This window comes from Streptopelia decaocto (assembly GCF_964273445.1).
Source record: "Streptopelia decaocto genome assembly, chromosome: 1".
Taxonomy (NCBI): Eukaryota; Metazoa; Chordata; class Aves; order Columbiformes; family Columbidae; genus Streptopelia; species Streptopelia decaocto.
This window is the reverse complement of record NC_138663.1, coordinates 205,327,329-205,353,950: the sequence shown is the minus strand read 5'-3', so window position 1 is coordinate 205,353,950 and position 26,622 is coordinate 205,327,329. Positions and strand designations below refer to the sequence as shown.

The 26,622-nt window shown below is 40.5% G+C and overlaps 1 protein-coding gene across 8 annotated transcripts; it reads right to left on the bottom strand.

Annotated features, from left to right (window-relative positions):
* Positions 1–219: 219 nt before the first annotated feature.
* CCDC83 (coiled-coil domain containing 83) lies at positions 220–26,547 on the bottom strand. 8 transcript variants are annotated; one of them, XM_082067471.1, is made up of 12 exons: positions 21,946–22,016; positions 19,645–19,805; positions 18,301–18,418; positions 15,139–15,223; positions 13,008–13,176; positions 11,856–12,023; positions 9,015–9,106; positions 8,095–8,163; positions 5,692–5,807; positions 4,573–4,658; positions 2,919–3,094; positions 220–1,266 (listed from the first exon to the last, which is right to left on the bottom strand). In XM_082067471.1, exons 3-12 carry the CDS (start codon positions 18,384–18,386, stop codon positions 1,090–1,092), a joined length of 1,224 nt encoding a protein of 407 aa, XP_081923597.1. In that variant the 5' UTR covers positions 18,387–18,418; positions 19,645–19,805; positions 21,946–22,016; the 3' UTR covers positions 220–1,089. The 8 variants fall into 8 exon arrangements, with proteins under 8 accessions (XP_081923597.1, XP_081923594.1, XP_081923601.1 ...); XM_082067468.1 differs by lacking the exons at positions 19,645–19,805; positions 21,946–22,016 and adding an exon at positions 26,393–26,547; XM_082067475.1 differs by lacking the exons at positions 19,645–19,805; positions 21,946–22,016 and adding an exon at positions 26,393–26,547 and having other exon boundaries at positions 2,919–3,091.
* Positions 26,548–26,622: the final 75 nt, after the last annotated feature.

Here is a 26,622-nt window from a genome sequence, read left to right as displayed (position 1 = left end):
CTGAGCTTCAGGCTCCTACCTTTCCATGTCTGCTGTGAGCCCGGTTTCTGGGGAGCTGTAATCAGCGGAGCCCCAAGAGCAGCTCAACTCCTCTGCAAGTCCATGAGACACCTGCTGGGCAGGAGTATCTGAGCTCGCTTGAAAAATAGAAAGTGTTTGCACTGAAGTACAAGATGAGACACTGTAGAGATACAGGTTGTTTATAATGTTTAAGTGCTTTTAAAAGCTTTATTCCAAACAGCTGATCAACCCGTCAAGGGTTTACATCAGATTATTCAGTGCTTTTACAAGTTTCTAAATAGGAAATGCCCAGGTCAGTAGCCCAGTTGTGCCTGTGGGAAGTAACTGCATTGTTTAGTCCTGGTAAGGTGTCCAGGATGTGCAATGAGAGTGGGAAAAAACTCCACTGAATCAATGGACTAAGATATATGTTCACAGAGACCAGCCACAAACCAAAGATACAGAGTTATACAACGTATTTGGCCAATAAAACAAATTAGACTTCAACGATTTTTATCCTCTGATTGTGTTTGTTTCTGTGTTGTTTGTCTTGGGCTTTGTTTTGTTTATCCCAGTTGGTTATTTCAATATTTCTAAGTAGGGATTTTACGGAGACAAATAAAACGCATTCAAGCATTCAATTTCTAGCAATAGTTGAGTTATGCTTGGATAAATTAGATTCTGCTTCAGCAGAGTATTAAGTATTTTGTAACAGGTCTACATTTTATGGCAGCCTACATTTACCCATTTGGTGTCTGATCAAAAGGGAATTCTGCATTGGACAGACTGCAAGCGGGGACCATGAAAACTAAGTATTAACTAGGATCCGTAATTAGATATATGTGCAGCTATGTGGATTGAGAAGCCCAAAAAGTGCCCAAGAGTTCTCACAGTGGTAAGGAAAGCAGCCTTTCCATTAGCCACCTGCACCTATACCTCTCATTAAACCTATGTGTGTAAATCATGATTCTGGGCACTCAGAAACAGTTTCCACAAAGCCCAGCGCCACACACTCCTTGAAGAAGAGAGCAACTATTTAATGAACTGAGAATGTTACATTTCTACTTTAACAGCACAGCTTGTCTGTTTTTAACCAACCTTTTCTTCTGATAAGGCCCTGATCATCCGAGCTGTGATGTGCCTGTCTGATTTACCAGTAACACCACCTTCTCTGTGGCTCGTGCTTGGCATTTCTTCTGGTTGTTCATGAATAGGCATGGCCTTTCCAAATACACACAGGAGGTTTGTCTCCAGTTCTAAGTATTCCTTAAAAAGAAAGGAGATGATTCTTCTGCAGTTACATTGAAAAACAGCCATTCTTTAAAGAAAAAAAAAAAAAAGAAGAATTAAACTAATCCAACAGCTCACTCCTGCCAAGGAAAATGTCCAAGTCCAGCCATGTGCTTCCACCACATCTCTGCTGGCTCTGGTCTACTCCAAACCTCTGAGTCAATTTGGTTGGAATCATAGAGTCATAGAACAGTTTGGGTTGGAAGGGACCTTCAAAGCTCATCCAGTGCCACCCCTGCCATGGGCAGGGACATCTTCACCCAGGTCAGGTTGCTCAGAGCCCCGTCCAGCCTGGCCTGGGATGTCTCCAGGGATGGGGCATCCACCACCTCTCTGGGCAGCCTGGGCCAGTACTTTATCACCCTCAACAACCCAACATAAAACTAGTTCAAGAGGAGAAAATAAGGAAAGTTTTTCTGCTGGGTTAGTGGGTGAACCAGCTACAGAAAAGGCCGATGTGCTCTACGGGTTCCCTCAGAACCACAAGGCCAAGGCCAGTGCTAACAGCAGGAAGAAAGAAATGAAGCTGATACTCCTCTCCCAAGGCAACAACTGCAAGGAAACAAACACCTGGACATTTTTTTTTGTTAAATGATCAGTTTTTCCTCTGTAATGACGCTTCAGGACAGAGCCACTCCTTAAGTTAAGTCTTTGATCAAGGCAACAGGATGATTTCTCTGAACACAAGTTACAGGGTATTAATTAAACTAACGTCATAATTCTCCAGAAAGAGTTGTTGGTTTTTTTTGTTGTGTTTTGTTTGGTTGTTGGTTTTTTTTAACTCACTCTTGTGTAAGCTTGAATGGGATATTCAAGAGTAAGGAAACATTACAGCGAAATATCTTCACACAGCAAGCCCTGCAGTCTGCACCATATCTATATAATCTTTAATTTGCAGTAGAATTTGATGATATAGAGTAATATATTTTCTGAGAGTAATTAGTTTATTTAGAAATGTATTCAAGTTTTTGTAAGTCAAGAGCATAGTATCAAAAGCACCCAGGAAACATCATTTTGCAACGTAGGACCGAGGATCTCTTGAAGAAGGTGCCACCACCTCTTTCGAGAACTACACAAACTCTGCCTGTTTACACATAACTTGCACCTTTTTATTTTCTCGACCCCTGTATTTTGCACACAGGAAAACCTTTATCCTGGCTTTCCATTGAAGGATAAAATGACGCCTTGATCCTTTAATGCTACTGTGCAACTTAAGTTCTAAAGGACCAGCAGCCAAGCAAACAAGAATCTGCGCAATATCACAGAAAAGTGTCACTTGGTGACATTCAGAATTCATTCTAGGGGCAATCTGACACTCAAATATGCCGATTGAGACACCATCCAATTGCCAGAACAGTGTGTCTGGTGCTATCTGAAATGTCCCGAGATATCCAGAACATCCACGTGAGGCTGGGCTGTGTGACACAGAACCTGTGAGGACAGCGAGTGTCTCCACCACCCCACACAGCCCAGATGTCTGTGATTAAACACCTGAATTGTACAATAGGTAAAAGACGCTGAAGTGGTTTTTGCCGTAACGCCTCTGGGAACAGAACACTCCTGGCAGTAGCTCATGCTCCGCGCTGAATATGTTTGTGTCAGTGAGACCTGATTACTTTAACTCATACCTGGAAATCTTTTTCATCTTCAGACAACAAGCTATCAGAAGTTGGAGTGGAAGTCTTCTGCAGCTCCTCATCACTGTCTTCAGGCTTCTCCGTTTCAGACTGAATCTTTGCAAAGGGCTTATTTTTCTGACAGGGGACTGTGGTGCTTCTGAGGCTTTCGTCTCCATCTGCTTCTGCTTTTTAAAGAGATGGACAGTGGTGTGTGTGTAATCGTTAAGCTTTATGAAGATCAGAATTAGCATTCAGGATGAGCACTGCCTGCAATCTTTAATGTGGCTTGGCCAGTGTGATGTAATGAACAGCTTGCTAAGATTTTTAATTGGCAAGCCAAGCCAAATGTTGATTTTGCTCACTGTTTTTTTCTGTTTATTTCTGTTCACAATTTCTGATCAAGATCAGGGACTGAAATCGATTGGGAGTTAGAGGTAATGGGTCTGTGGGATGGGGCAGGGGATAAAAAATTGTTTTTCTTAGCTCGACTTAAATCCTATAGAGCTATGAATCATTTTATTAAAAACAGGGAAAACAGCAAAACCAAATAAACCCCCTTTTCTATATCCATGTATGTATACAAGTTCCTCAAACACAGCTAATCCACTGACAACTCTCCTGAGTTGTAAGCTGCCTAATTCTCAGGATGACAGACTATTCCAAACACAGGCTGCCAAGTTATGTGTTTGCCTGGGATAGTGACTTGCCCTCAGCTATATTGGAACAAAACCTACTCCTCCCAGCAACTATTGTAAAGGTCTAGCAAAGGTAACAGAGCTGAACCTTTCAAAGTAAACACATAAGTAATTCAGAAGTCTTTGTTAACATGTTAACATGATGGTTCCAGAAAGGCCCACCTGTGGCTGGGACTGATCAGAGCTTCAACAGACTTGTTCACTAATTCATAACTGTATGGCTTCAATTTTTGGAACTTCCATCTTTGATTTAATTTTGTCCTTTTTTTCCTTTCTTTCTTTTACTCAAAGTGAGTAAATAAAACTTGTGATACTAAGGGAATCCATAGGAATCACCCTCAGTGGATAAGCACACTCATACTGTCCTTCTTGCCTAATATATATCCTTTTCCTGGGTACGCCTACCAGAAGAGATGGAGGTTCAGCCCAAACTTTAGCGCTGCTCACCAAGATTTTCAGTTCAGGCTGAGCTCCGTGCAGCTTCATCTGCTGTTGCTAGAGATTTATTTCTAATTTAACTCTGCTGTACCTCTATGAGCTGAAGGACTGTAAAGTGCATGTAGACTTCAAGTGAAAGCCAGTGTAGAGTTCAAGATTGTCCTCTCAGGGACAAGATATAATGAAGTTATGATGAGATGGATCAGCAAAGAACTGATTAAGATATGAATCATATCTTCATAAAAGACGGCCGATCCTATTAACCACATTCCAGGCTAGCTCTAGATTAGTAATTACATTCAGCAATCCAAACATCAGTTTCAATTTTAAAACTGTGTTAGAGAGAGATTGTGGCTTCGTCTTCTTAATGCAAACTAGACTCTGTCATTGCTGTGGTGGCTGCAATTAAGTGGGAAATTAAGTGTTCACCATGTGAAACAGACAGTTTGATAAAAACTTAAGAAATAAAACATATTTAAATAATGTTCGGTGACTTATCAGTTCTTATAAGCTGACGGCATGTGCATTACCTGCATATTCTCTATACTCTATTTCCTTCATTTCGTCCTTAGGAAATCCCTCTTGCAAGCCAGCTGCCTGGATAAGAAACAAATGCCTATGAAATTAAAAAAAAATAAAGTGAAAGTCATATTAGAAGTCTGAATTTTCTCTCTAAATTGCCCTGTGCAACCTTTTGGGGTGGTGGGGGAGGGCACCCTTTCTGAAAGCTGTTTTCTGCTTAAGCACAAATGCAGAATAGCGCAATGTTTTAAAAATGCAATGGAGGCAGCCAGGTAGCTTAGAGGCTAATGTGCATCTTTTTTTATTCTTAGTGCCTAAGTTCAACTATGTCCATGAGACTAAAAGAAAACAAATATCACAGTCTCTGGTCTGTCAAGATTCAACCACAGCTGGCAGCAATCACTCAAAAGCAGTCCAAAGTTTGGAGAGGAGAGAAGAAATGGCCACTTCTTAAGACTTGGAATGTTTCTTGTGCAATATGGCTAAATCACCGAGCTGGGACTGGAAAATGAAGATGGATCATTCCCATTGTTACATTGGGCTTTTGATACCGTTAGTGTCGACATTTTGCAGCTAAATTAATCTTTCTCTAGGGAACAAGTTAAATAATTTCAATACAAAAGAAGCTAATATTACAGACCCCTCTACAGACAGACCTATCCCAAGGCCTCTTCCTTACTCAGTACCAGGTCATCTCTTTCACTTGAGATTGCAAAACCCACATATTTTGCCTATTAATCTTCACATCGTTAAACATTTTACCAACAGTTAAGGAAAAAATCTGTTACTCAGCACTTGGTCTGAGAAGTTGGGTCTGAAGCAATTACAACAGAAAGAAACTATTTCCAAGCCCCAGTGCTATCCTCACTAAAAGAGTGTTGCTGGGTTTTAGGGGATTATTAAAGAACTCAGTTTCTTTCATGAATTTTGGTATTTAGGAGCTTACAATGTCACTGTCATCCTTCAGAGATACAAGTCCCAAACATAATCAAATCCTGTCTCCCCTCTGCTAGGAAACTACCTTGGCTCTGTTGTGGGGGCACCCAAATAGCTCTAGAATCAGGAAATGGCATTATCTTTTTGAAAAAATATAAATGACTTTTGAGTCTGTAAAGACATCATTTTACCTGGGTACTATCTGAAGTTTGGCATCAATCAGTTTTGTCACTAACCCAATATTTTCTTCTTCCAGGAGCTGAATAGAGGCTTTCAAATCACTTACTTCCTTTTGATAAATCTTAACCTTTTTACAAAACAAACAAACAAACAAAAATCTCAGAAAGCCTATGCCCATTTTGGAAAGCTTTGGTTTTTTCACACCTTTTTAGAAGCCTTTACCCGCACACCTCTGTCAGTCACAGCCAGACAGTTGGACTATGCAACCCTGTTAGCAGCAGAACCTTCTCACGTAGCCAAACAGTTCTAGAAGACAGAAGCACTGGATTTTCCTTTTTTGCTTTCACATCGGAGCTTTGAAAGAGAGGACATCCTTATTTGTAGAGTTAAATTCAGGTTCTTGCTCAGCAAATGTTGCTTTTCTAATTCCTGCCTATACACAAAACCTTTCTATCCAGAATTAGTGAAGCTTTCAGCCCAAGTTAGCCACCTTATTGGCTAAACTCCAGGTTTTACCAGTGATTGCCGCATATTGCCATGGAGTTATATTAACCAAAGGAATCCAGTTATTCAGTTCCCACAATTCCTCTCACTTTTCCTGAAGTACAGTCAAGTTCTTACCCCTTCACTGGGAAGGGGAATGTACAAGGGGACAGAAATTTTAGCCATATACACATATTTATAAACACTACCCAGGGATCTGAATGCATCTGTTCTCACCAAACCCAGCTATAATCATCCAAATTTGCAGTTAAAAATGAATTCCCACTTCTTCAAGGGATTAAAAAAGGCGAAAATATCAAGGACATGAACAAGTAACAGGATGTGGCTTGGCGCGATGAGGTGATACAGCTTTGAACCATCTTGGTGTGACAGAGTAACCATGGAAAAATGTCACTGAAATCTCCAAAGCTGCTCAAATTTGGAGGTAATTAGTTTAGGGCTGTTTCAGCCAGTAATTTTTCAGGTCAGTAGCCAAACTGAAAAAAAAAGATAAATTTTAAGTCAGGACAAAACTGAAATATTTGGTTTATCATCTTCCCAAAAGAAAATACTGGAAGACTCTGTCAGCTGCATATAAACATCAGCCTGAGAGAAAATATTTTGTCTGTGTAAGAAAAGCAGAGAAAATGAATGGGTGAATTCAGAGGACTGGAGAAGTTAGTGGTAATGGATTTGTTTTCCACAACAATTCAAAGCACTAATTCATAACATAAGAAACTTCTAGTTGAGCAAAAAGAAACCCACATCCCTCAACTCTCAGGAGAGGGCCTGTCAGGACTAAGCGTACTCCAAAGAGGATCTCCCCTGTTGACACTGCCTAATGTGTGTAAAATTCCTTAAGTGTTCAATGAGATGGAGAGAAGGGAAGAGAATTCATATTCATTCGGTGACAGGATGTATAGATTCAAGCTCCTGTTTGTTTAGACAGATTAAAACTTTAATTAGCTCCTGTTGACCCCTATCTCATTGCCTCAGAAGCTGTAGTTTGGACACTCTCCCTGGAAAGTTAAAGGTGCTCATTAAGGGGAAGAAGAAAAGCTGTATCCCTCCATACTGGCAAGTGTCTTAAGCTAGTAAGTAAAATGGAGAAACTTCTGCCAGGTTTATTGATGTGGCACTGAAAAATAATAAGTTAATTTATTAATTTCCCAAAAAGTTTTGTGCAGTTCTAAGCTGTGAGGATGTAAAGATGTGGAAGAGGATTTCCTCCCTCCCACCTCTTGCCCAGATTCAGTCCCAACAAAGAACTTGTATTGATTGGAACAAACACAATCAAACTTTCACCATGACAAAATAGGTGTCCTAAATTTGGCTCACAGAAGCTTTTTCTTTACAAGAAAAGTTACAAATCTCTAATGTATAGCTCTAAATTGCCATTATAGAACAGTATAAAAGCTATCAAGTAATCGATTACAACTACAGAAGATTTTGATTTTCCTCTCTTCAGCAAAATAATCTCCAGGGTTTCTTTATTATCTCCCATTTAAAGCTGTCTCAAGTCTCTTCTCCAACAGTGTTTCCAATATCCATATCCATTTTCTTTCAATACACCAGCATTAGAACTTTAATGCAATTTGAAACTACACTCCTCAGATACTTACATGGTTGAGCCTTTACACTATTTAGTATCCCAGTCTCTGCAGACATAAATACTTAATTGTGTAGAACGTTGTAGTCTTTCACATAACTGCTTGGGCAGGAAAATGGGTCCTTCATTTGTGAAAGCAGATGTTCACCTTTTACCTTTATTCACCACGTACACTGTTTGCTACTCAGATTACAGATTAATTACAGAACAGTTGCTCTCCTCTTCCTATGAATGTCCCATCACTGGCAACACTTGTGACTGCAGACGGTTGTATTTCAAACCAGAACTGCCACGATAAACTGTACAAAATTGATCCTCTTACCTCTTCTTTCAGCCATTCATTCTCTTGAAATTCTTTGCAGGTGTTTCTGTCTAAGTATTTCACAATGTTCTGAGAAAACACAATTTAAGATCATCTCATCTGAAAGCAGGACTCTGACAGGGCTGCACACTATTAAAAAGAACCGTCTGCTGTTTAGCAAGAAATAATTAAGAAACATCCACAAAACAGACTGTAGCATCCCCTGAGGGATTAGGGTGGGATTTAGTCCACAAGGCCAGCTGTTTCTTCTCCATCATCCAGACTGGCACTGTTTATATGTCAAGCAATTTACCAATATTTTATAATTTCCCATATTAGAATAAAACATTTTCTTTTTGCCGAACAAGTTCTGCTGTATTCCCACTACTGCTCAAATCCTCTGATTTTCAGGAAATCAAACCTTTAGCTATTAAAAAACTCAAGCAAAATCACAAATGAGGCGGCGCTAATCTATGACAAATGACTTGAACACGTAGAGGTCTATGCTAACAAGCCAAGGCTACAATTTAATTACTGATATCAGTAAGTGGAAAGGAACAAGTAGAAGGGAAGATGGCCCTGTAAATCACAATAAAAACAGTCAATTTGGATTAAGTTCTCACATAACTGAAAATTCTAGCACTGAAGTCAGGGAATTTAAATACCTAATGGGCCCAACCAGTAATTCGCACTGAAGTATGTTCTTGAACAATTCATCAGTGCATGATGCTCCAGTTTCCCATCGCCCGTTTGTAAAATGTCCCCCCATCTACTCACTGTTACTCTGATTAAAAGCAAATTAATAAATAAACAAAACCCATTACTCTCAATTTATTAGAAAAGTTCCAAGTCTTAATTCAAGTTGAAATAATTATTAATGCAGAGTGCGTGAATCGTAACTATGCTGCAGTTAGCACTTGCATAAAAGGCAGAAGGAATACCTCAGGGGTCTGTTCCTTGCTCAACTTCATGTGCTCCTCAAGCAGTCTAATATGTTCTTCTTCCACAGCTTGCAAAGTATTGCAATAATATTCTTCAAAACAAAAACAAACAAAAAAGAAAATCAGAAATCATTATTTGACACCAGTTTCTCCTGACAACAAATAGATAATTGGCATGTTGTTCCTAAACTGGAACCCATCAGCCAGCATCACATACATAGATGCTCCGCAGAAAAGGATTCAAACATCCTTCTCCATAGAAACTGTCCTTCTAATCCCAAAGAACAGTGGTGTCAACTACAAAACTAGAAATCTGAAGTGACTTCCACATTTCTGTTGGCAACAACACCTGAGAAATTAACTGCTAACTGAGCAGCGAGCTGAGCAATTCTCTGCTAAAATATTGGTGTCTTAATACTAAATTTTGTCTCTATCAATAGCAGAGCTCCTGGAGTTGTGCGAGAGATTTGCTTAGAAAACTCTTTTATTTTAGTATAGAAGCATATTAGATCATCTTATGCACATGGCATTTTTTTCAGACAATTATTATACAGAGCCTGATAAATTTTCTGACTGATCTAAGCCTTCCAGGGGGTCCTAATTTGACAAAAGGACAAAACAGAGAACGTGGCAATTGCCTCAATGATTTGCTTTCATCGTTTCTTGTGGTCATTGTTTAGAAAGTCTTACGTCAAACTGAATTTGTTTGGCTTCTAATTCTAGTCACTTGCTATTTATTTCATCCTTCCCTTTGGTTGTTTCTGTGCTATTCTAAATACCCCACTGCTGCTTGGAATTTTCTCCTTTTGAAGGAATGAATGAGATTGTAGTAATTTTCTTTGAAGGAAGGCACTTTGTGCTTGTTCCAGAGGCTTGAAACTCAGCCTTCTCTGCACTTGTGTTGCAGACAGCCTGTTGCTGATCTGGCTGTAAATGAGTATCTGGTCATGGACCCACTGTGGCATCCAAGCCAGTAAAATATGAAAGGTGTATTCGTTGTGCATTAGTTCTTAAATTAACAGGGTGGAAGTCAGCCTGCCTTAATCAATCCACCATCTAGACTTAGCAGAATTAAATGAAAGTACTAGAATTAATTCATCTTGTCATTCTTTCAGATAGCTAAATAACCTGAGTTGTACTGGGAGAATGAAGAAAAGGAGAAACTGTTCAGACATACTGTTTCTAAAGAGGCTATTTTCCCTAACTCTCTCACTGCAACACTGTTTTCCCCACACCTCACACAACCGTATGGCTCTTTCGCTTCCTCTTCCCTCCAGCAATTTTGTTTAAAGTGTTATCTCCAGACCACACAAACTGCGCCAGCATCAAGCCCCTCAGTGGTACCTACAGAGACAGAAACCCCTTCACCTGTGCTCACTCCATAAGCCTGTTACACATTTGAGGAACAAACAAGCCCAATTTGCTGCTGCACTACTCTGGAAGCTTGTTAAATTTGTTTGGTTGATTGTTTTTTTTGTAGGCTAGAAGACTATATTCCCCAGCCACTTTATAAGTTCAGTTTTAGGAAGTTGAGTAAAATAGTGTGCTAACATCCAGGATTGGCAGCATCATTTTGCAGTATGTCAATTAGGCAACTGCTATATGTACCTCTGCAACAGTCTTTCTATAAACACTTCATTTTGACCACAATTTTGTTGGCTCTGTACCCTGTGACATGCAGGAGGTTAGACTGAATGTTCCTACTGGCTCATTCTGGCATTCTATATAAAAGCCCATTCTCTTTTTCATTTCTTATTTCAGCAGCTGTATAGCAAAATTTAAATTGACTAAGAACGCGGGAAATGCGTAATGAAAACTATCAGCCTCCCCTGAATAGAGATGGTTATCTGACAAGATACCTGGAGATGCAGAAAACACAGTGCAGATCTTAATTGTAATAAAATAAATTTCAAGAGACAAGATAGCCAGCTGGCTGTGATCCACAGGAGTTGATGCCTGGTAATGGCTGGCACAGAATATACAGAGACCCTTAGAGCGGTGTCACTGCCTGTTACTACCAGCTGCCTGGCTGTGGTCATGCATACTGAGAGGGACATAAAGGGAGAAAATCAGGACATGCTTCTCCTGTTAGAAGCATGGGTTATGTAACAGCAAAATATTGAAATGGTTTTAAAATAATGCAGTAGTAAACAAATCTTTGTAAAGTGCTCAGCACCAGAATACATCAGCTCTCAAACTAATTCTGCTGTTGTGTCAGTATTGAAACACTTCCCTGTATTTGTATATGTCTGTACTGGCAATTTTGCAGGGCCTCATCCATGCGACTTTGCAACTAGGAGGCAAAGTTCAGACCTCTGGCTAAACAGCTTCCTCTAGTTCTGCATTTAAACCGGTGTGATCAGTTCAAAAGACCATTCCAAGAATGAGCTCATTCTGCTTCCCTGGCAGAGGAGTTTTCAACATGTGAAGTGTTTGTAGCATGATAAGAAGCAACAAAAGCATGACTGCTAAGGGAGACCTGTGTGTAGGCAACCTAAATACATGTAGACTTATTTTTAGAAAACCACTGTCCTTCACAGTAATACTTTAAAAATATGGATTGCCTATATTCTATAAGAAAATAATCAGAAGCAAGCTTTTAATTTTCTTTAAGTGTTCATAATTTCTGCAACTTCATAAAATTCTCTAATAAAGGGACTTGCATGGAGACAGAGAGAGAGAGCTCTTCCATTTTATAGGATTATGCAGTCAAGTTTAGGGGCACTGTCTTAGAAAAGTTTATGTAAATTACTATAACTTGACATGAAACTAAATTTATAATTTAATTAAAACCAAGAAGTAATACAGGAAGAGCTTCCATTAGACTAGCTGTAAACTGACCTGTATTCCTGCGAAGGTCGTCTTTGACATCCTCAATGTCTTTTTCCAGATTCATAATCTCCTTGGCCTCTATTTTACTTCCTACATTTATGTACTCCAACCAATAATCCCTCTCGCTTTGCTTTTCTGACGTTCTTTGGTCGGTTTCTTCAATCTGGGACTGCAGATCTGTTAAAGTAAGAAGGTCAGAAGACAAGTTGATTACCAGTTTCTTGGACGGATAGTTCATAATTCTTGTGACTTCATCAAATTATTTAATAAAGGCACTTTCACCAAGGTTGGAGGAAGGCGTTTCTTCTACACTACAATCCATTACAACAGGATGACCTTACACAGTGTCAAGGGCCACCACCATTGCTGAAAACTGTTTGATCTTATTCTGCCAGGGAGAGACAATAGTTCGCACTGAAATGTTGTAACCAAAGACACATGTGATGTCGCTCCTGCTGACAATGACAGAGATGGCAGCCAGAAGTTTCAACAATCAAAATTGCTCATTTTTGTTGTCATCAATATTTTTTTTTTTATCTTCCAGTGGAGCCAGTGCATAGATCTTTGATGAGTTTCAACTTAATGGAAAATATGAAGCCTCCATACTTGCACAGTATTATATATGGAAGGAAGAAAACAGCAGCTAATATATGGGGTCTGTTTCTATAAAAGACCCACTTGTTTTGAATTTTAACTCAACTTAATTGACTGATTTACTTATAACCCCTTCATCTCACACCATGTTTAGAGAGCTTAACTTTGGGGAGGAAAAGCTTTATGTTTTTTATGCAACAAGGAGGTTGAATGTCTATTTAAAATGGAAAAGAAGAAGAAAAAGAAAGAAGAAGAAGAAAAAGAAGAAGAAAAAGAAGAAAAAGAAGAAAAAGAAGAAAAAGAAGAAGAAAAAGAAGAAGAAAAAGAGCAAGAAAAAGAAGAAGAAGAAAAAGAGGAAGAAGAAAAAGAAAAAGAAAAAGAAAAAGAAAAAGAAAAAGAAAAAGAAAAAGAAAAAGAAAAAGAAAAAGAAAAAGAAAAAGAAAAAGAAAAAGAAAAAGAAAAAGAAAAAGAAAAAAAAGAAAAAGAAAAAAAAGAAAAAGAAAAAGAAAAAGTACTCAATCCTAACTGGGTAACCTACAATCCACATTTCCACAACTCACAACATGCCTTTCAGAAGTTGTTCTTCATCCCTAACATACTGCCATGTTGCTTTCAGTGACTCTTCCACATCATCCCTAGTTACAACCTCCTTTTCCTCTCTTTTTTTCTCTTCTTCTTCTAGGTGTCTTAGTATACGCCTGATCTGTGCCTGCTTTTTTTCCTTTAGAAGGTCATTCTATGAAAGAATAACAGAAGAAAAGGCATGTATTAAAACATTTTCAAATTAGTTTTCAAAGTTAGAAACTTAAGTAATTTAGAAAAGTAAAATACGACCTCGTGCCAGGATGCACTGAAAACATTCAGCTGAACACCTATTCTTCATATTCAAAAAAGATAGAGCGGAAGAGAAAGTTTGAAAGTCTCAGAAGTTTCTCAGTAATTTCAAGACCGTTAAGAGGAAAATAGAGGGAAATTATTGCCATACACTACTTGGTACAGCACATGAACAGTCTGCTGGAAAGCAAGCTCCTTGTGGGTTGATTTAACAACAACGTTTATTTGTAGGAGTTATTCACTTAACATTTTTTGTAACGATTTACCACCTTCACGTAGAAATGTCAGATAATCAGGTCACTTGCACGTAACCACAGTCTTGTCAGAGCTGGAATTAGTTATACCTACCGATTCCACAGCTGTGATTTTATCCGCTTGCCAAGACACTCTCAACTGACACTCAAATTATTTGAAATTACTGATTGTGTAATGTTTGCTCCCAAAGGATACCATAAAGGAGCAAATAACCATGCCAGCCAAACTATAACAGCAACTATGCAGTAGAGTCTCAAACATTCCTTACTTCTAGAAGGATTAATTCTAAAGCACTCAGAACCATTAAGCAGGAACCAAAGAATGGAGCTCAAAGAACTGTCAAAACATGGGTAAATTAAACAAACATCACTTCAAGTATGCCCTGAAGTACCTTGCACAGTCTGAAATAAGAAGGAGTCCTCGAGAGACCATGAACTAGTAGCAAATTAGGGGAACAGCCATAAGAGACTTCAAATGTCTTCAGAGAGAAGAATCCAAATGCCACTTCCACTGGAAGTTAAGGCTACTAATGAAGTACAATACAGGCTTCAAGCCTGAAAGGATCACCAAGGAAAGTTAAACAGATGGATATTTATAACAGCAGAGCAAATAATTGGTCCTGGAATATCCAGAGAGACACTGTTTCCATGTTTCACTACTACAGGAAGCACAGGCTGCAACATTGTTTAGTCACATGATCCAGTTTAGGGATTTGTGAGCAATTTGAATTGATTTCATTAGGTAACTATATATATATATATATATATATAAACTTTCAAAGTTCACTGCTCTCAGCCATCAGACACCATATTAAGATTCTTTATACACGGTTCTGTAAAGTGTCATCCAGGTGTGATCTGTAGTCACGCAACCTTGTTCTAAAAATGATTCATCACAAATCTTATTCCACAGAAAGCGACTCTTTATCAAGCAGTGCTAAAAACTGCATCTAGACAATTGTGTGATGCTATTTCTTCTTTGTTCAATGTTCATTGTAACTAAGTTTGCAAGAATAACTAAACTCCCATAGAAACCTGTAGGATTGCATCACCTCAGAAGTGAACCAAAGAAGGTCAGCAAATCTCAATACTTGGTTAGATCTGCTAATGCTACTGACAAAAATGAAGTTAACACAGCTTATTCTTCTTTGGGTCAAAAGCGTATTCCTGACTTCCACAAGGAACATTTGCAGGATTTAGAAAGGCACATTTGAGTGTACTTCAGTAAAGTTACCTACAGAAAGGAGCTTGCTGTCCTATGTTTGCTCCAGAGTAAGATTAACTACTTAGGTGGTGTCCGAGGATCTCATGTGTATTGGAAAACACCTTGACTGAACTCACTTTATGTACTGCTGTGTCCTATTCTGCAATGTTCTACTCCTGCACCTCATTTTTGCATGGTTATATTTAGGACATTTCTTCTTTATGTCACATTTAATTCAGATAACACTTTAGCACATAAAGTGACTCACTAACTCTAGTTTCATCGACTGTAAGAAATTCACTGCAATGACTAGTTATTGTAAATAGGAATAAAAGAATAAATTTGATTCTGTGAGTTAAAATACCACATACAAAATGTGTTGAGAGAACAATGCATGGTCACTTACTCTTTCATGATATTCTTTGTTCTTTTTTTTCACTTCTTCCAGATCAAGCAAAGCCTGATCAATTGCAGCTTCTTTATTCTCAATTCTGTGGGCAAAGAGTAAAGAAAGAGAAGTTCTTACAAAACAGAATAGAGAAGAATGTTATTTGAGCTAGATGTAAATACTACTTAAATGTTTATTTTCATATCATATTACATGACTCATTTGGGTAGATACCACTGTCTGCTTATGACACATAAATTATTTCCCATATTCATCTGGACCTTGGTTTGGGTCTCATACTCCTACTGAGAAACAGACTCCCCAATTATACAGTTCCTTTGTAGCCACTAGAAAGGATTAAGATGGTTTATTCCTTTCTGGCTGTGGTTGAGCTGACCTATTGTATGGATCTCTTTTAGGACAAGATTATTTGTGCCCCAGAAATATTTATTACACACTACGCACTATACAGGAAGCCCAGGCAACTCACTTAGACATAGGTCAGATGAATCCCAAACTGGAGAACTGAATGGAATTCAATTCTTCGGCAAATGCAATTGGATGAGCTTCGTAAACTGCACTGTTTACACCGAGAACTTGTTGGCCTTTAAGAAGCACTGAGGGAATAGAGACTGCAGCCTGAGCACTATCCTTTAAGTATGTTTATACACTTTTGTCAAAGAACTAGCTCACTGCTTTCACAGTTTTCATCCTCTTTACTGCAGCTGTAAAATAAGTTTGTTTTGTTTTGATTTTCTGGTGTTCTCTCTTCTAGAATGAGAAATGTTGGATTGCAAATGGTGTCTGTTTTCAAAATTCTCTGTAATCTTTCTTCCTGGAATTCATTCACCATATGGCACAATAGAGGCAAGTATTACAATTATCACAATATCTTTTACTGTTTCAACAGTTATTGTGCCCTGAATTGTTTGGGTTTTTTCTTTTGCCCCTCCCTATAGTATTGTTTTAAAACAAGATCATTTTTTTCCTGGCTAAATTTAGATCACTCAGTCATGCAAATTGCAGGTTACTAGATTTGCACCCTCTGGTGTCAGTGTGCTCGAAGGTATTATTCGGGCTCTCCATGAAGAACAAGGATATTAGTTAGGGAGGCTAGAACAGAGATGTAGGGGTATGGTGGTGATGGCTACAGTGAAAATACCTCACTTAATAGAAAGAGGTGACAGCTTGGCCACATACTGTGACCTCCTAAATTACCTGCCATTTTGGTATTTTGAATACTGATGCTGATCATAATTTCTGCTCCTTTAAGATTTTCCATGAAGGGGCAGTTTATATCCACCACTTCGTTAATGTAAAAAATTTAGAAGTAAAATTTGCGATTTTGTCTGCTACATATTGGAACTTTCATCTTTAGATTATTTTTCTATGGTATTTGTCAGACTCAAGAAGCTACAAACCAGCTATATTGATTGTTCCTTTGACACTATTTTTCTCAACTTTGTATACTAAGTTTTCACCTAGATTATTTAATCATCTAAAAACAACACTCCTCTCCAGTACCACGACAGTTTTGTCCATCATCTATAGGATGTTATTAGGGCAAGTAATTCATGGGATTGTTCATAGAATCATACAGTAATTGGGGTTGGAGGGGAACTTTAAAGGTCATCTGGTCCAGCCATCCTGCAATGACCAGGGACATCTTCAACTAGATCAGCATGTCAGCAGAGTGTTGTTCCTAACCAATCCTGAAACAGAAAACTATGGAAAATTGAAAGAAAAAAACCTTGCTATGAACAGCAACCATGCTTCAATGTATGGAAGAAAAAGGAATGGAAGTAAAATAAATACTACATGCTTGATAAATCCTGAAGTGGAATGTAAGATATTCACTTCTATAATTATGCTGCTTTGTTCAATAAAGTAGTAAACAGAAATTATAGATTACAGAGGTGAAAACACAGACGGAAAGAGAGAACAAGATGAAAGAAAAGATTGAGAGGGAGAAAGATAAAAACAGAAAGAAAAATACGTTTCTTCCCTTTGCCTCTACTATTGCTGTAGAAACGAAATATCCCGTGTCAGTACAGTGCACATTTCAGTGGAAGACGTCAGGCTAATAAGTCATTCACTTGGATATTTGAACATGCCTCACAATATTTTTTTTACCAGAAAGTTTTGTTTTGTTGGATTGTTTTTGTGTTTTGTTTGTTTGTTTGTTTGTTTGTTGGGGTTTGTTTGTTTGTTTTTACCTCAGCCTGGTAATACAGTTTGCTTATTTCTTAGCAAAATAGATGGGTTTGTTTGCTGACTTTTTGCATTGTGTTTATTTGTGATACAACTCAGCTGAATCTGGTCTGTTTCACTATGGAAACTTGTACTTTGTTCTTTGTAAAATGAACAGAAAATCCCTCATAAACCCTGTGAACTCCTATAGATGCCATTAGAACTGTTATTTGCTTGCTCTTCAGTTTGCTTAACCCATTTTTTCATTTCTACACCAGAGCACTACTCCTTGTTCCCTAAATGCTGATAATTGTTGAATATTGGATGCTGTTGGGGGTTTTCCCTTTCAATTTCTGTCTCTCTGATAAAAGTCACAGAGCTTAATTTTTCTCCTTTCACTTGTCTACTCAAAAAACTGGAGAGCAAATAAATTGGACTATTTAGAAACTACTTCAGATATTCCTGTCTTAGCTCTTATTTTTCTCTGCTTGATTTTAAGAGAACTTCAAGTTATCCCTCTATTATTTTAGAAATAATACACTTTCCTTTGTGCTCTCAGCTGCACCAAGGGAGCAAACTCTAGGTTTAGGCCTTTAGGTTCTCCTTAGTACCTACATACTTTTGTGAACACCAAGGAATCCTACAGAACATAGTCAAATGTGATCTCGCAACTTCACAGGTCAAAAGCTTGCCACTAACAGACCAAAAATGTGGAGGTTTTTTTGTTTTTAATAAAACTATTTTTCCCAAGCTATAACCTAATGGCATAAAATTATTTTGGATCTATTTAAATATTTTATTGTAGATATAGTTTAAAAAACTGTGTATTTCCAAAATGGCCTTGAAAATGCAAAACAAAAACATTAAAAAAGAGTACACAGCTGCCACAGTCAATCAGCTCAGGCTCTAAATTGGATAAATTGTCTTTGTTATCCACTTTATCCGTTCACATATTCTACATGAGTGAAAAGTTAAATATATTAAACTCACTGATATTCTAGTAAGACTTCGGGGAAAGCTGATTCAGGTTCTGTAAGTTGCTCTTCTGGTTTCTCTTCTTTCTTATTCTCTTCCATGCTTATTGGTGTACTTAGGCTAGAAGTTAGATCTAAAGGGAGGGAAGGACAAGCAGAAAAGAAACAAAACAAAAAAGAAATTAACTATTTACAAAATGTCATATGTTTACCACCCTTTGTCACTTGTGACAAGTTCTTGCCGGTTCTGAAATACACAAAACAAGATGTTTTGTTGACAACAACAATCCTGGCCAGGGCAGCACTAAGGCCTGTGGTTTTGGGACATCCTGAAGTGTTGTCCTGAGTAACGATACATTGGTGAGCAGTGGCCTCTATCACTAGTCACTTATTGCATCCCTTCTGTGGGCTTCATTTTACATTCTTGCAAATAAAACAAGCAGTTGTTTCTTTTCCAGTCCTTTGTTTCTTTATCAGGCTTGTTTTATCGAGTCACTTGTTAATATGCATCTCTTTCCCTCTTCTTCTGTTCTCCTAGCACTATGAATATTTGCCTTTCACCGCAACCCTGATATCAGTTTTCATTGTCAGAGCTAGAACAAAACCACTCTCTGAAGGGATATGCATGTCAGCAGTATTCCCTGGGTATGTTGTCACAGCTACCAACCTCTGAATTCAACTGACAATGAATGGTTCTGTAATGGAACTGGTAGCATATATTACATCAAATAAAACATCACAAAAAAAGGGCACTTATGAAGATTCCTCACTTTTAACCATCATATAATCAAATGCCAAAAACAGATTAGTTCATGTAATGTAGGAGGTTTTATTACTGAATTAGTAGATTTATATAGCCTGCTTTCATATTGAACTGCTTCTCTGAATCCAAGTTCTGAATTCTAACAATTATTACTCCAATAGCTAAAACCGATATCAGCTTGCTCTGTGACCAAATACAGCAGGCTGGATACTTTTCCTATTAAAAGGATCACAAGGAAACAGAAAATGAAACAAAACCAAGCAAACAAAAACACAAACCAGAGGAAAGCCATGCAGCAAACCTGCCAAAGCGATGTAAAAATCAAGTTTAAAATGAAGTGAAACCAACTATCGACAGATGCACTCTAATCCATGTGCCGGCACAAGCCTTCTCACTGCATTCACCATTCCTTGAAGCAATGTCAGCTTTCTGTATACAAAATAACTTTCTACCCTAAATGAGGGGTAATTAATGCTGATTAAACTAGTGAGGGTGCTGAGGGCAGGCAGTGTGCTGTACATTGCAGAAAGGCATGTAAAAGGAATGCTCGCTGTGGGGCAGCTCTGCAAGGTTAAGTGAAAGAAAGGGCAAACACACCTCAGAGCCTATGTCCCCACGCAGCTCCTTAGACCTTGGAATATCTTTTTCATAATGTTTTTTTCCAGAAGAATTTTACTCCCACTCTGTTGGAAACCTGTTTGTGGAGATCTTGTCTGTTCTGCTTCTGGAGAAAAGTTCACACTCATAGGGACAATTATCTAGAGCTGTCAATCACCGTCTTTGCACCACCTGATTATTTATGTTGCAGATACAGCTAATTGCATCCATGAAACCCTGGAAAATTCTGACTCCCACCAGCAATGTATTAAACTTTTGAAGTCTCCCAGATCAAAGTGTTAATAGTTGCTACACATTAGTAAAATACTTCTACTGGAGAACTTCATTAAGTCACGCCCACGTCACAGTGTCACCACATGACTGCACTAAACCTTACTGGTGTTTACCACCCAAGAAAAAAATCCTTTTGTACCTGAGCATCCACTTGAGTCTGAAGCCACATTAAGTCCTTAATATTCACACAGAACCCTTGCAGATACCAGTTGAAGTTAAGCTTTGGTTTATCAAGCACAATATTTTTCATGAAACTTTAAAAAATCCTAAACAAGTGACTGTTGTAAGACTGAGTTTTAAAGAAAGGACCACGTGAATTAAGGAAAAATCCCACTGAGACAGGAAGTTACGTACTTAGCTCCCCTAGAACTCTTTGAAATTTCCAGCCCAAATTAACAAGTGCAGGATAGATTTTTTTTTTTTAATGTAAAAAAGAATCTGCCATCCTTCCTCAGTGCAGAATTAGCGGGGATGGTATTAATTCCACTCACTTGAGCATTTATTTTACTGATCCTCCTCAGAAATGGAAGATCACTGCAGCAATCCCTAATTATTTTTTTTTTAAATTATTTCTGTCCCTTGCATTAAATGGATAATGAAATCCCCTGCTTAAAAATGGAACATTTTGTGCAACAGTACTCTGAAAGGTTTTGGGAGTTTCTTGGAACTCCAGCCCCAGGTAAGCTCCAGTGATATATTCATTAAAGTCTTCCTTTGTAGGGAGCAACAAGAAAGCCTCCAAGCTGTACAACAAGGTAAAAAAACATACTATAATAACACATTTGCTGGATTTTGCAAACTATAGAAAATACACACACAGGAGAGAGAAGGTAACATATTTATGGGCACTGGGAATTGACTGCAGATTTCAAACCAGTAGGAAAACATTTGCAGAGGGCAAGATTTATTTCTTCTCCCAAAAAGATAAATCACAAAGCATAACACTTGACAGACCTCCACTATCGCTGCCAGCACTTTCTCAACCAATAAATACACCGTCATTACATAGAATGGTTGGGATTGGAAGGAACCTCTGGAGATCATCCAGTCCAACCCACCTGCTAAGGCAGGTTCACCAGAGCAGATCACACAGGAATGTGTCCAGGTGGGTTTTGAATGTCTCCAGAGAAGGAAACTCCACAACCTCTCTGGGCAGCCTGTTCCAGGGCTCTGGCACCTCAAAGTAAAGAGGTTTTTCCTCATATTCAGATGGAACCTCATGTGCTTCAGTCTGTGCCTGTTGCCCCTCATCCTATTGATGGGCACCACTGAAGGGAGTCTGGTCCATCCTCTTGACACCCACCCTTCAGATTTTTAGAAACACTGATAAGATCCCCTCTCAGCTTCTCTTCTCCAGCCTGAACAGACCCAGCTCTCTCAGTCTCTTCTCATAAGAAAGATGCTCCAGACCCCTTATCATCTTCATAGCTTGCTGCTGGACTCCCTGCAATAATTCCTTGTCCTTCTTAAAATGGGGAGCCCAGAACTGGACCCAGTACTGCAGATGTGGCCTCATCAGGACAGAGGAGAGGGGAAGGAACAACCTCCCTCGACCTGCTGTCACCAGTGCCATCCACACCAGCGCTGGCACTCACACTATCACCCCTCTACTTCAAGCATCTGCATTATCAGCAGATGCTCAGCCCCCATCGATAATTACCTCAGCGCTCTGCAGCCACATCGCAACCTCTTCCCAATCCCCAAAGCAGGTGAACAATTCCCTTTACCCAACCCTCTCTGCATCTCCCTTGTACGTACTCCCTGCCACCCCCTTCACCACCAGACGTTTCCCTCACGGTGTCTAGAGCCGCCCTGTCCGCAGCCATCAGACCCCACTGGCGCGGCCACTTTGTGCCCAAGCCCCTCACACTGTCCCCCACCACCGCTGAGCTGTGAGGTAACTCCCCCTCATGGCCCTGGTCACCTGTGACTCCACTGCCTAACTGCTCACCACCGCATCCCCCCAAGCACCGCGTCACTCCCCGCACCCCTGTCGCACCCACACACAGTTTCTACTCCGCCGCAGCCTCCCCGGCCCGTCCGCGGCTCCCGGCCCGGCTGCGGCCGGCGCTCGGTCAGTCACACCCGCCGCGGCGCCAACGGCTGCCGGTCGCCAAGGCAACGGGAGGCCCCGCCGCTCCCCGCCCCGCGGCGCGTTCCGATGGGCAGCGGCGCCCTCTGGTGGCGGCAGATGGGAGCTGTCGCCAGGGAAAAGCCCGCGAGAAGCGCCACCCCTGCGGGGCGTGGGGCAAAACCCTTCCAGGCTCTCCGGTAGAAACAGCGAGATGCAGTATATGCGTTGTGATTCCTGTGCTGGAGCCCCAGCTTAGAATCATAGAATAACTGAGAACCCTTAACCTGGCACTGCCAAGTCCATGCTGCGTCACGTCCTTTTGTGCCACACAACACATCTCCTCCAGGGACGGTGACTCCACCACTGCCCTGGGCAGCCTGTTAAATGCCTGACAACACTTTCCAAGAAGAAATTTTTCCTAATATCAAATCTAAACCTCCCTTGGCACAACTTGAGGCCGTTTCCTCTTGTCCTATCACTTCTTGCCTGGGAGAAGAGACCAACCCCACTCCATGCTACAACCTCCTTTCAGGCAGTTGCAGACAGTGATAAGGTGTCCCCTCAGCCTCCTGTTCTCCAGGCTGAACAGCCCCAGGTCCCTCAGCCGCTCCCATCACACTTGTGCTCCAGCCCCTCACCAGTCTCGCTGCCCTTCTCTGAACTCGCTCCAGCACCTCAAGGTCTTTCCTGTAGTGAGATCAGATTGGTCAAGCAGGAGCTGCCATTCATAAACCCATACTGACTGGGCCTGATCCCCTGGTTGTCCTGCACATGCCACAAGATGGCACTCAAGATGATCTGTTCCATAACCCTCCCTGGCACCGAGATCAAACTGACATGCCTGTAGTTCCCTGGATTCTCTTTCCAGCTCTTCTTATAGATGCGCGTCATATTTGCTAAACTCCTGTCAGCTGGGACCTTCCCAGTTAGCCAGGACTCAGGAAATGAGAAAACCAAATTTTAACAGCAGCAGAGGTAATTTAAGTCCTGAAAGGGATTTCTGTGTGGTGAAGCTCATGCGATGGCCTGAGTTTCACCCGATGAATATCTATAGTGGCAGGCTTGAAATCATAAAGTAAAATCACAGCTATCTTGAGGAAAAAGAACGTGTCCAAGCCCTGCAGCGGTAGCTCCATCCAGTTCCACACCACAATCATGACTGCAGAGCTGCTTTGTCAGGAGCAAGCTCCCTAAGCTTTCCAGGGCACTGAGACGGAGCAAAGTCCTGCACCCCAGTAACAGGCAGCCGTACATGATCTCCTGTAACCCTCTTTGCCCTGCACACCAGTGTTGTGCAAAAAGCCAAGCCTCAGCAGTGGGGACAGGGCATAAGATGGAAAGAAGAGCTGGAGGCTGATCCTGAACTACTTCTGCTTCTCTCTTCCTGGCCAGTGGATCTCCATTGGTTTTGGATGGGCTCTGTATGTCACTCTTCTTCATTGGACATCAGTGCCTGAGCCGCGAAACCCTGAGAGCCATACTCTGCCACAGAAATAAATTGTGAATCACTATAATAAATGCCACTGCCCTCATTTTCAGGCAAAATTCACATTTGCCTTCTTTGTTAAAAATTTTGGCTGGTCCTGTGTGAGCTTATGTTATCCTATGACAAGTCTTGTTTGACACAGTACAGCAGTCTCTGTAATTAAGGCATATTCATTAAAGTAAGGACAAACCACTTTTGTTCCTATAGGCAGAGATCATAATTTGCAATGCATCAATATTGAAGACAGTAAGAAGATGCTGTTTATGTTCATTCAGTAGCCTCACATAACTGTTCAGATGAGAAAGCAAAGAAAGAAACAAACAAAAAACCCCAAATCATAAAAAAACTAGTGACTTTCACTTCCTTCTAGATTATGGATTGAATTATGCTATTAGGACACAGTAGCCAGCTGACACATAAGACGGGGATTGAATAGAAGGCAGAGAAAAAGGAAGAAGAGCATCTTAAGTCAGCTGGCAAAGATAAACACAACCTTGACTTTTGTACTTTGTAGCACAAGATCTTCAACTTGGACATATTTAAATCCCACTATGACAAAAAATAACACTCCTTAAACTTGACTGTGGGCAACCTTTGCCTTTTTCTCTTTGCATGTGCAGACAATGCTTACATCTTTTAGAAAGTTGTCTTATATCCAGAAGGAGAAAATATTAAGATAGGTTTGAGTCCCTATTTTGCAGGTTAAAGTTGTTGCCAGGATCAGGCTTTCAGCTCTTCTTTGACCCTCTGAACATGGGTGTCAGGAAGATCCACTCCATGATCTTCCTGGAGCCTGAGATGAGGCTGACTGCTCTGTAGTTCCCCAGATCTTTCTTCTTGCACTTGTAAATGAGTGTGACGTTTGCCTTTTCATCAGGAACTAATTTATACAATATATGCAGTATACATAACACATATGTGGTTGAAAGGAAATATTGCTACAGCAATGAAACCAATGGCATATGAGTTGGTGGTGATTCATGTTAGTTCACTCAGGGAGCAGCTGAGTGTTCAAAAGAGATTGAGGTTCTTTCTGGATGAAGCTGGAGGAAGGAAAGCAGCCCCAGGTGGATTTGTTCTTTGGGAAGTTACTATCTCTTCAACTAATACCTGCCATTCTGTAACCACATCAAAATACTCATTTATTTTTCCATTAATGGGAGAAGATGGGATGACTTCTGTTTTGGATAACAGCTAGAGAGAAAGACATGCCGAATGAGGAGGTGAAGGAAGAAAGGTGATCCACCCTTTGAAACTCATAGCAATATCACTACATAAAGATACTTGTAAGGTTGTTGTTTTTTTTTTTCTCTAAATATGTCATAACACATTGTGTTGCACTGCAATTAAAAACATGCTTATATCTTTTAATTATTCTGAGAGCTTAACAATGCTGTGACTATGTATGGGGAAGACCGAGAGGAGGGTTGGTAGGGTTCATCCTCCCATCACTAGGTTTGATCATCTTGTTGCCTCCTTGAAAGTGCTCAGGCTCAATTAATGTGAAAAACAGCCACTCCATGCTTACACAAAAACAAATTATTACAGGGAGAAACTGAGTTTTAAGCTTTCATAAGGTCTCCAATTCACCATGATCCTTGTGAACTGAATGGAAGCCTTATTAAAGCCTTACTAAGCCAAAATGTTATTGCATAGTGCATAAAGCATGATCTAATCCCTAATTTTGCCATCAGGAAGGAAGAGCCACATTTAAAATACATTAAATTAAAAAGACACGTAATTTACCAAACCTTTATACCAACTCCATGTATACTAAATTTTCCACTAAAAAGCATTAGTTTCACCATATCCAAGTATGAGTAAAAGGTGAAACATAAGAATTTATAGTTAGCAGGAAGGCAGCGCTGATGATCTAGGATTTGGGGTGTGAATGAGTTCAGGCTGGGAACACAATGGGAAAGTTATTTAAAACTGAGCTCCCGCAAGACCAATTTTGAGCCCCTCATTATAAGAAAGACATTGAGGTACTAGAGAGAGTGCAGAGGAGGAAACGAAGCTGGTGAAGGGTCTGGAGCACAAGTGCGAAGGGAGCGGTTGAGGGACTTGGGGCAGTTCAGCCTGGAGAAAAGGAGGCTGAGAGGAGATCTTATCGCTGTCTACAACTACCTGAAAGGAGGTTGTAGCTTGGAGGGGGTTGGTCTCTTCTCTCAAGTAACAAGCGATAGGATTAGAGGAAATGGCCTCAAGTTGCATGAGGAGGGGTTCAGATTGGATGTCAGGAAAAATTTCTTCCCGGAAAGTGTTGTCAGGCATTGGAACAGGCTGCCTGTGGAAATGGTGGAGTCACCATCCCTGGAGGTGTTTAAAAGGTGTTTAGATGAGGTTCTTAGGGTCATGGTTTAGTGCTAGAGTTACATTAGGTTATGGCTGGCCTCAGTGATCCTGCGGGTCTCTTCCAACCAAAATGATTCTATGATTCTGTTCTAAGTGAGACCGAAGCAAGTGGCCCCAGGCTGCCCACAAGGCACAAGCCCCACTCCCAGGCACTCCAGAGACTGAAATCCTCCAGTTGTCTGGAAACAAAATTAAAATACAATGCAAGTGCTATATGAAACACACGTATAACATGAAAATACCACTGTGCCAGCTCCCCAGGTGACAAGGAGACTGTGCTGTCACCCTGCTCCTGGAGGGACCCTGAGCTCAGAACTCACCCTGGTGCCTTGGCTGCTGATCGAGACACACTGAGACAACCTACGGAATGGCAGCATGTGTATTTTGTGCCACTAATTAAACAGAAAAGCACTGTCCAGTGGCTTCCTGGACAGAGGACCGAAACCTCCGTTATTGCTGCCTGTATCTTTACTGCAAACAGGGCCGTATGCTCACACCTCTAGCTGTCGCCAGGTAAAGTGAAATACCCATAATTTTACCTCAAGGCAGCTAGCCAAGTCACGCTGCCAATCCCTGCGTGGACTTCATGTCACACAGACACTTTCCGCTGTGGAGCCAGCACGCCTCCACGGGCCCCTGCCGTCCGAAATCCGCCCCCGAGGCTCCTGCTGCACCCAGGGCAGAGCCTCACCGCTCCCCCCGGTCCCTCGGGAGTCCCTCTCGGTGCCACAGGTGACACGAACCCGAGCGCGGCTCCGGAGCCGGCCCG